Below are 10541 nucleotides of genomic sequence, written 5' to 3'. Positions count from 1 at the left end.
CGAACATCTGACAAAAAAAACAACATAGAAAAATGAATACCCGAAAAATTGCATACGAAAACCGCCGGGCGACGGGAGACCACTTTACCTATCTCAACCACCCGTTTTCCCATCTCATACAAAATTCTCTTGCGTTTTTTTGATTAAGGAAACCAAAAGTAGATATTCCGCACAAAACTGAGCCAATTCCTACTACCATCTTCCACGGGCGGGGTGGCGCACCCCTTGGGGGTTGAATCTCTGAAACGTCGATGGCCGTGCTATGTAGTGGTTGAGGACGGGACGGTAGTTGAAGTGTGCCATTTGCTCATCTCCTCCATGGATCTCTTGTCACTGCACTCTGGCACATCTCTGTCTCTTAAGTAAAATGGAATTTGTCTACCAATAGAACTGGTGTATATAAGACATGGCATTTCCTCAGAATACTTGAGATAGTAAAATGGACTTCTTCCTAAGAATAATCATTGAATAAGACTCTTCAATACAACATATCCAGTTCATGTATTTTCTTCTTTCAAACTAAATGCTCACAAGATGAGAAAATGCCAACTGGTGTATAGGTTTTCAGCATACGGCCCTGTATATAATTTGCTACTGGAATTTGTCTACCACGCAAAAAATTATGGTAGAGTCCAAACCTATTTTCCTAAATATATGCTTTGCGAATGACAGTTTCCTGATGCATATGCACAAACCAAGGCTGAAGCAGAGAAGCTAGTCATGGAGAACAACGGCATAAGAGAACTTCTAACTTGCTGCATTCGTCCTGCGTCCATTTTTGGTCATGGTGACATCATAATGCCAACCATGGACCGATATGGAAGAACACAAGTAAGGAAGTGTATGACATTGCTTAATATTATAGCACTGACATGGAAAAGAGTAATAATAAGCATGTACCAAATTGTTATGCTAGTTGTAAACATACTCAACATATATGTAGGCATGATATGTATAGAAACAATATTATGTGGAGAAATACGGCATAATGATGGTTTCAATATCTGGCATATATCATAGCATAAGTGTGGTGGAAATCAGGAAAAATTAATGCAACACAACTAAATAGATTAAAATATATAGTATAAGAAATCCAAAAGTAGATGATGTTTTTCTGGATGCACTTTGATACTAGCATTACTATAAAAATAAATATGTAAGATAGTATAAAAATTTCTTCTTGCCATTTTTATTCCATACACTCTGTAAACCATATTTTCCAAGGAAAACTGCCTAATCTGAACTATTGTTCATGTCTAAGACATCCTTTACACTTGCAAATCATGTGTTACCATGGCATTGCTAAAGATAAATAAAACTAAATTTAAAGTTTGATCAAACGTTCGTATTTGTTCCATGGCCAGACTGTTGACAAAAACTATGTTATATTTGTTGTTATACAATTAATTCTTGTGTACAAATAGAAAGTACTAGGATCATCTACATATGTGATATATATATGACTCTATAATATTGCAGTTCATTATTGGTGATGGAAAGAATTGTGATGATTTTGTATATGTTGAAAATGTGGTGCATGCTCACCTCTGTGCTGAGAAGACTCTTTCTACTGAAGAGGGTGCAGAGACAAGTGGAGGGAAAGTATGCTTTTACTCTTAAACAACAAATTATGATTTTCTATAGGGAAAAGTCTGGATTACACCCGCCAAACCATCACAAAAGTCTGACTTTAAACCTTCAACTATAAATCTTCAACCTCCAAACCTTCAAAATTTGCTTACAGCCCAGTTCCTCATGTGGAACAGGCCCACATACGCTAACATCTCTCTTACACATTCATCATTGCTTCATGTAAAGGGTTAATCCAGAAGTGCTATGTTTGGAACGGAAGAATTATAAGCTGGCTCTCACCCCTAAACTTCGAAGATGGTACTAAACCCGCCAACTACAACCACAACTAAGCCATATGAGCCAACAACTTCCACCACCACTACTACTACGGTACATTGGGGATGGGGGTATTACTGAGGGCCATCCAACTGTTGAAATTGGGTAAATTTGGTCCTTTATGGGCGATCTAAAAGGTGATTTTCCATTTCTTTGAAATTAAAAAGAGTCTAGATTTAATCTATAGAAATTCACAGATAATCCATTTCCATTTTTTTTTCTAAAAATGTAATATCTATGTTGGCACTCTATTTGGATATAATTTATTCATGTTCTTTGTTTATTATTTGATCTATTCAGAATGGGAACAAATAAGATCCAAATAACTCCAAATAGGAAACCAATATATATGACACATTTTTAGAAAAAAATTGGTACCTTTTTCATATTTTTATGATTTTAAAGAATCAGTTATGATGTTTTTAGATTAAACCATTTTTTTTGAAAATACCACCTTGTAAACATCCCAAAGGACCAAATTTTATCCAGTTTTAACAATTGAATGGCCTTCGACATCTGGTTTGTAGTTCAAGGCTAAAAATCAGACTATTGTGCTAGTTAAAGGGTGGAAATGGACTTTTCCCTTTTCTATATAAATTATGGTTACATATTTAAAATTTCTAGGCATACTTTGTGACTAATATGGAGCCAATGAATATGTGGGACTTCATATATATGGTTTCTGAAGAACTTGGATACAAAAGGTGATCTTATGTTCTATGGGTGCACTTTATATCTTAAGATTATTTGATTTTCTTTCTAGATTAAACATTCCATGTGCACCCAAAATTGCTTCGTTAGGGGCCGGGTTTGATTAACTGCATCATGCATTTAATTTTTCTGCATTTCATTTTTGCATGCACCCATGTGTTGTTTTACTCTATTAGATGCCCCGAATGAGCAAAAATCTTCTATCCAATTGTCAACAATCCTATATCTTGTCCCATGCACTAATTTTTGGGATGTGCAAAATAATGAACTACACTAGTGTTTTCTTAATGTTTTAGACACGTGGAATGAATAATAACCCTCTTGTCAAATTTCCATTCCAACAAAATATAATAATTACTGGGAGTCTGTACCGGTGCCATATCCTAGTGTGTGTATGGAAAATTTATTCTATCCCCTCCCAAAAAATCTTGCAACATCATTTATCACTTGGACGATAGTTATTTCCTTGCCAACATACATTATAATATAAGAATTTTTAAATAATCATGTTACATGGGGAAAAATATCCATCTTACTCCACCAACATTATGTTTGTCCACCTTACCACCTCTAACAATATTTTATCGCACTTTACACCCCAAACTATTTAAGATGGACTAGTCCACTCCTAATGATACTTTTTCTATTTTTTTCTATTTCTTCATTTCTTGTGACATGTCTTATTAAGTGTGGATTCCACTTTAAACTTGTATGGAATGAAATTTTAATAGTTTTGTGGTAATCAAGTAAGACAAAAGATCCTTCAAGAGGTTAGATGGAAAAGCCAAATAGTTTTGGGGAGTAGAGTGGATTAATTGATAAACTTACAATTGTGTTACTATAATGCTCTTTAGACATGGTTGCTCATAGCCGAAACCACATCTACCGGTAACTCGTTTATTCCTTCACGCCCTGGTGTTATGTAGATGGTTAATGAAAGTCTACACTGATCAATATCACTTTCATTTAAGTTGGTTCAAGATGAAAACAAGTAGTTTTCTAGCATCATGTATAGGGAGTTTGCCTGCACATATGGTTAATATCCAAGGCTTACACACATTTGTTCACTGTAATCTTATCTATATACTATATTATTCATTTATTATAAATTATAACTATAGCTTTTTTATAATGTTCACCTTATATATACATTGGGCACGAGGTTAGTTGTGAACATTGTCTTCATTTCAAACTTTAAGTAAGTAACTTAATTTATTTGTTGGACTTTAATTTATCATGATAATTTATGCATAATATTAAGTAACTTAATTTATTTGTTGGACTTTAATTTGTCATGATAATTTATGCATAATATTGTGTGTTTTAAGATGAATTATTTTTATCGCTTGATTGGAGTAAATGTTTCTCATAGCTAAGAATACACATGCAAAATAAATTGTGTTACTAACATGTAAGAAGTTATTGCAGGCCAGTCAAAATACGAATACCTGCACTTGTTGTCATGCCAGTAAGCTATGTGATAGAGTGGGGATACAAGGTGCTGCGCCGCTATGGGATGCATCAACCTCAAATGTTAACACCGGCAAGAATTAAATATGTGACACTTAATAGAACATTCAGTTGCAAGAAAGCTATTGAAGAACTTGGCTACAAACCGATTGTGACACTCATGGTTCTTAACTATAACCCTTTTGTGTGTTACCTCCATAATATACTATTTATTGATACATATTTTTTCATTTTGTAATTCTCATAGTTTCTTACTTCTGATCTAGGATGGTCTAAAGAAAGCAACCGAATCGTATATTCTTTTGAGAGATAAATATTCACCTTGAGAAGAAAAGGTACACACTTCCAAATCTTCCTTATAGAATTTTATTTTGATAATGCGAAATTAAAAAGTTAAAATAAATACAACCCCTGAATTTTTAAATCCTAACATTTTAGCCTTTCCTTGGCCCATAGCTAACATGTCCTATGACTATGATGTAGCCAAATCTTATTGTGCTAAAATGGATGGCATGGCTATAAATTGAAGGTTCAGATTTATAAATCTGAATGTAATATATCTTGAAATATATCTTTGATGAGAATATCATGCTCAGTATATATCACTGAACGTGTAAAATATCCCAACAATAAAATGCAACAAGCTAAACTAGTCAATATCAAGATGCATAAGAGAGAAGTATTCAATTAGAAATTAGCCAGTTTTAGTTTTGTATACAAAATGATCACTGGAAACTCTTATGTTTAATAAGTTCTCAAATACCTCATCTAGCAAGTGAGTGAGATATATCAATCGTGAGGATAGTAATATTCCCACTATCAAATGTATTTTCATACAAGAAACATAACCAGTACATTTCCAAAAAAAATTATCATTTCACTCTACCAAATATGATATCATTATGTACTACAAAATTTTATATTTGTTTTTAGATAAGCCTAGCTAGGTGGAACACATCTTGGCTAGGCTAGCCGTGTAACATTAGAATGTCACATTGCTATGTACTGATTCTCACATTCCTATATTAGGTTATCATGGTGGCAATGTGTTTTTTGTTGGGATCAAAGGTAACTCTTCAGAAAATATCACAAATAAAGGTCAAAGGGAATGATGTATCTATGAATAAAATGCCAGTGTTTACATTCTTAACTGTTAAGGCAAGCTTAATTTGTAATGGATTGTGATAAACTCTACTCCCTCCATTGCAAATTATAAGTCATTCCAAGAATCTTGGAGAGTCACAGCATCTCAAGTTTGACCAAAATTATAGAGAAAATTATAAAGATTTATGACATCAAATAGGTATACTATAAAAATATAATTGATGAAGAATCTAATGATACTTAGGCCCTGTTTGGGAAGGGCGTGTTAAAATTTAACAGGGTGTTAAACTTTAACACCCTCAAATAAAGGTGTTAAACTTTAGTATCTTGAGGTGTTTGGATGATCTGTTAAAATTTAACACCTTAGGTTGTAATTGACAACTTTACCCCTCATTACTCCTCTCAATGGCAGCCAAATACCCCTTCTTCCTTCTTCTCCTTCCTCCTCCTTCCTTCTTCCTCCTTTCCTGCGCCTGCCGCCTCCGGCCCCACCCCTGCTCGGTCCACGCCGTGCCCGGCGCCAACGTCGGCGTCGGCGCTGCCGGCCGCCCCGTCGGCCCCTCCCCTGCGCATGCCGCCTCCGGCCCCGCCCCGCCGCCGGCGTCCCCTACCGCGGCGCTAGCGGCCGCGCCCGCCCGAGCCCCCAACGCCACCACCGCGCCCGCCCGAGCCCCCACCGCCACCACCTGCGCCGCCCGCCGGTCCCCACACCACCGGATCGGCCTCGCCCGCGCCCGCACCCGCCGGCCGCGCCAGCCGCCGCCCACGCGAGGCCGCCCGCGCTGGCCGCCGCCTGCCGCCCGCGCGAGCCCGCCGCGTGCTGCCCAGCGTGGCATCCCGACGCAGGAGCGGCGCGGACCGGCGGTGGCGCGCGATGGGCGGACCAGCGGTGGCGCGACGGGCGGACTGGCGGCGGTGCGCGACGTGCGGATCGGGGAAGGAAGATGGGGGCAGTGGAGGAGAGAGAAGAGGAGAGAGAGGGGGGCAACCAGGGAATAAGTGGGGAGGGGGACCACTTTTAACACCTTTAGCACATTTTAACACCCCCTCCATGTGTTTATGAAAAGAGGGGTGTTAAATTTTAACACTTCATCTTTAACACTTGTGTTTGGCAACCAAAAGTGTTAAAATCTGTTAAAAAGGGGGTGTTAAACTTTAACACCCCCTTCCCAAACAGGCCCTTAGTTGACATCATAAATGTTATTATATTATCATATAAATTTGGTCAAACTTGAGATACTTTGACTCTCCAAGATTCTTGGAATGACTTATAATTTGGGATGGAGGGAGTATAGGATAATGATGAATCGTATGTTGCATCATATGCTACTTAAATAATTATGTTACATCATTGTTTCTATATATGGCTTATGTCTAGCTTTTGTCGAAGATTTATGGGTTCCAGGGACGGAACATAGCCAACGAGTACCATCTTTGGTAGATTTGTTGTCAATTGCCATACTTAAACATTCTTAGAGCGAGTCTAATAATTTAATTAAGGTCTTGCCTATATAGGACTAGTTGCATCACATAGTCTTTTACTTCTATACAACCAACGCTATAAATAGTTTTTATTCAAGTAAAGTGCATCAGCTATTCGTAAACATGTTCATAGGTCTCAATTAGGTCCGTCAACTATTAACACACTTGGGTCCAAAAATTAACTAAGTGGTTCATTCAAGTTCTATAAACCCCTTTGATTGGCATCCATATCACGCCATTTTTAAATCATCCTTCATATAATTGTTCCAAGGATATGCCAATTACTCATATTTTGGACCTTAAGTACCACAATTAACAAGAGTTTAGTGATCTAGATATATATAAGTTAAAAATTTATAGACCTAGGTTTTCCCCAACAAGTTTGAGAACGATAGTGCACTTAGGGGGTGTTTGTTTCTTTAGTCTCTCCTAAAAATCCTATCACATCGAATGTTTAGATACTAATTAGGAGTATTAAACATAGACTAATTACAAAACCAATTGCACAGATGGAGACTAATTTGCGAGATAAATCTATTAAGCCTAATTAGTCCATGATTTGACAATGTGATGCTATAGTAAACATGTGCTAATGATGGATTAATTAGGCTTAATAGATTCGTCTCGTGAATTAGCCTCCATCTGTGTAATTAGTTTTATAATTAACTCATGTTTAGTCTTCCTAATTAGCCTCCGAATATTCGATGTGACATGAATTTTAGCACAAACTAAAGATCCAAACACCCCCTTATTCTCCTTTTTCTTCCATGATCCTGTCCTCTCATGTTTCGTGCGCTATATCATCGGTCACCGTGTCCACCTACCACACATCGGAATTTGTATATAAAGATAAGTATGTTGCTACATATAAAGACAAGTACATTGCTACATATAAAAACAACTGCCTCAAAAGCTAAATTTTAGGACTATGAGACTACTATTTCTCCACTATATGAGCTGTAGTTTCCATACGACTTATAATATTTCTTTTTTCTATGTAAAAATTAAGGAAATTATAGAGTTATAATTATGAGACAATTTAAAAACAACCTAAGATATTTGTTAAGCCATCTCAAAATTAAGTGTCAATATTTGAGACTGCCTATTATACAACACTAATGTACTACTAATGTACTTTAGAGCTCCCAGTAAGCGAGAAGCTCACTTCTCTCTCTCCTCTAGGTTAGCAGCAAAAGTCGATATCCTTACCACATATCGATCTTGATTGTACTTGCACTGAAAAGTAGTAAGTACAAAATGGCCATGTGCCGTGACATAGAAAATGAGTAATCAGTAAAAACCGATATATGTTTCAAATGAACCCATCCTCTCGGCAGTCATAAGTTTGTGGAGAATCACTATAAAACTACGTGGCCTGATCAGAGTCCATGACTACTTGAAACAAAATACATATAGCCGGTCTCCAAAACCCGGCTATGGCACCAGCTTGGCAAGACAATCATAGTTTGCCATGGATATCATTACCATGAGACAGACTGCGTGCAATGCTATGACAGTATGACGCAATCTGTTGCCCATGCATGCACGATACAGATTGACAGGTAGACCACAGACGCGGGTGACAATTTATTTGTTGTTCCTCTTGTCAGCGCAGTAGTTGCCTCTCATCGATGATAGAGTACTGCAAAGGGACCGCCATGGGACCCACTCATCAGTGGGATGGAATCCCTTACATGGGACCCACATGTCAGTACAGTAGAGGAGGTTCGTCTGCTGGGAGGCCGATGATGCTCTTCCTTCTTCGGCCGCTCTGTTGCTGGGTTGTGTTGTTCAACTTGCTCTCGGCCGTATGGTACTTTTTGGTGATGCAGAACCGCACCCATGCTCTGACGGCTCTAACTGATTGGAGAATACTTCTCTTCCAACTTGTCAGGAAAGACGTAGTTTTAACTGCGTCGTCGTGTAAAGTTGATTGTATTCAATATGTCCAAGTTAGCAGCGACTTTCCATCACGCACGTTAGGCCGGGTTCAGGCTGGTAACGGACACAGGAGGACGGGAGGAGGAGGATCTGTCTACATATCAATTGCTTGAGATTTAACTATCCCTCAATCACTTTTTTTGGAACCGTTGATGCTAAATCCGGTGACTGGTGGTAACCGGCAGTTGTTTTAGTGGTAACGGGTCCACCTCCAGTTTCGTACGCCCGTTATGAGTTCGAACCCGGCGGCGGCGGGCTGTTCCACAGGATCCGATACTGTGTTTATACTTCATTTTCTCATTTGCAAAAGGCCTTCTTATTTGGGCTGCCAGTTGCCGGCCCAGTTTCAAACGGGCCTTTGCTAATTTTTTGAAACACAAATATTTGGTGCTGGTGTAGTAATGATGATAACAAAAAAAAATTAAGACCCAATTAAAGCCATGTTTCCATGACTTCCTTTTCTTTTTTATATATACTAGCCCGTTCTTTGCTATGGTTACAGATCTCAAATGCAACTCAGCTAGTAACAACAACCGAAAAAGGCACATGTACATGGAGGAAATAGGCCGAAGGCAATGATGAAAAACAATGGAAATACCTCTAACCTCGCCGAGGTTATCACCTCTGCTAGTCACTCAACAACGCTGAACCTGATGCTTCCTAAGCTATGTCAGCAGAACATCAAAAATGCTGAAGAAAAGGAAAGGGTAAAACTGTGGATCACCCAACTATTACCTTTGCCAAAGGTCGGGATCTAAAATGACCCGGGCAACAATTTTCATGAAAGTTCTGCTACTCACGACTCACTCCCTATTGACAAAGCTTTTACTCTCATAGCACTTCTTCTCAGTGGCTTCCTTCTTCTTGTTCCGCTTCTCCAAGAATTAAGAGGGCACAACAAATATGAATACAAACCACACCAGATTGATGCACCGGAATAAATAAAAAACCACACAAACCCAACATCAAAGAACATGTTGCCAACACATAGTACAAGAGAGAAATATTGATCCCAGGAAACAACTAGAATTTAATGTACACATGCAAGAAGCTTTACTCAAGCAAAAATGCATCAGCACAGTATCAGTACACAATAGCTCCCATATGCGCATCACTGATATGAAGAATACGAAATCAAACCACATGCTGCATACTGCATATAAAAGATCACATTAGCTACCTGGTAAGCTTCATGATTAGCAACAATCCTCTTGATAATAGTACTTGTAGTGATATCCAAAGGACTCTCCAGCCTACGCTAAATGCCCATAGCCATTGGAACAGCATATGGATTTGAATCATCCTGATAAATGAATGAACAACGATGAGTTATCAATGTTGTATCATTTTTATGTTCAAAAGAGAAATGATACACATTAATAAAAGTAAAACTTAATTACCTCCATAAAATCCATGTTCTCAGCAATTGTTCCATGAACAACTAATGAAATATTGAATGTGGTAATCTACACATGGAAAAAGGAAGTAGGATCCTCCCTCTCCCCCAGCCGAGGCGGGCGGCGCGGGCGGCCGGGGATGCCAGCAAAGGGGGGTGGGCCGAGGACACCAGCGACGGGGGGCGGGCCATGGTCGCCAGCGACGGGGGGCGGCGCGGGGACTCGAGGCGACGGGGTCGGGCAGCGACGAGGCGAGGAGGAGATGAAGAGGGGGTGCTGTGGCGGGACAACGACGTTGCTTTAGCTGGGCATCCAGGTCTTCTAGTGGTTGCCCTCGGACTCCTGAAGCTCTGCAGCCTCTAGTAACGCGTGCCGTCGCCGTATCGGGGAGGAGGAGGAAAGCTTGGCAGAGATGGAGCCGTCAGGGGAGATGGCGAGGGAGCAGGCAGCGAGGGAGAGGGACGCGTCAAGCAGGAGCGGGTCCGCGCACGGATAGGTGGATCTGGGGGCGGTGGCTAGGTTGGGGCG

At 39.5% G+C, this 10541-nt stretch overlaps 1 protein-coding gene and 1 long non-coding RNA gene across 4 annotated transcripts in view; one reads left to right on the top strand and one right to left on the bottom strand.

The window, feature by feature from the left end:
• Positions 1–5299, top strand: part of LOC101779992 (3beta-hydroxysteroid-dehydrogenase/decarboxylase) — a 6974-nt gene extending 1675 nt beyond the window's left edge. For 2 of the 3 annotated variants that reach the window (XM_004984021.3, XM_004984020.3), the window contains exons 4-9: positions 673–831; positions 1480–1602; positions 2533–2612; positions 4048–4252; positions 4356–4424; positions 5119–5299. In XM_004984021.3, the coding sequence (XP_004984078.1) occupies positions 673–831; positions 1480–1602; positions 2533–2612; positions 4048–4252; positions 4356–4415 (627 nt within the window). In that variant the 3' untranslated portion in view covers positions 4416–4424; positions 5119–5299. Of the gene's footprint in view, positions 1–672; positions 832–1479; positions 1603–1818; positions 2046–2532; positions 2613–4047; positions 4253–4355; positions 4425–5118 lie in introns of those variants that run through there. The other variant, XR_002679019.1, reaches the window with a different exon arrangement.
• Positions 5300–9139: 3840 nt separating this feature from the next.
• On the bottom strand, positions 9140–10126 carry LOC111255759. Its single transcript, XR_002675683.1, has 2 exons — positions 10017–10126; positions 9140–9919 (listed from the first exon to the last, which is right to left on the bottom strand). It is a non-coding gene; the product is annotated as an uncharacterized LOC111255759 (long non-coding RNA).
• Positions 10127–10541: the final 415 nt, after the last annotated feature.

This window comes from Setaria italica, chromosome IX, assembly GCF_000263155.2.
Source record: "Setaria italica strain Yugu1 chromosome IX, Setaria_italica_v2.0, whole genome shotgun sequence".
Taxonomy (NCBI): domain Eukaryota; kingdom Viridiplantae; phylum Streptophyta; class Magnoliopsida; order Poales; family Poaceae; genus Setaria; species Setaria italica.
Note: the sequence above shows the minus strand (reverse complement) of the source record. Positions and strands in the feature narration are given on the sequence as shown.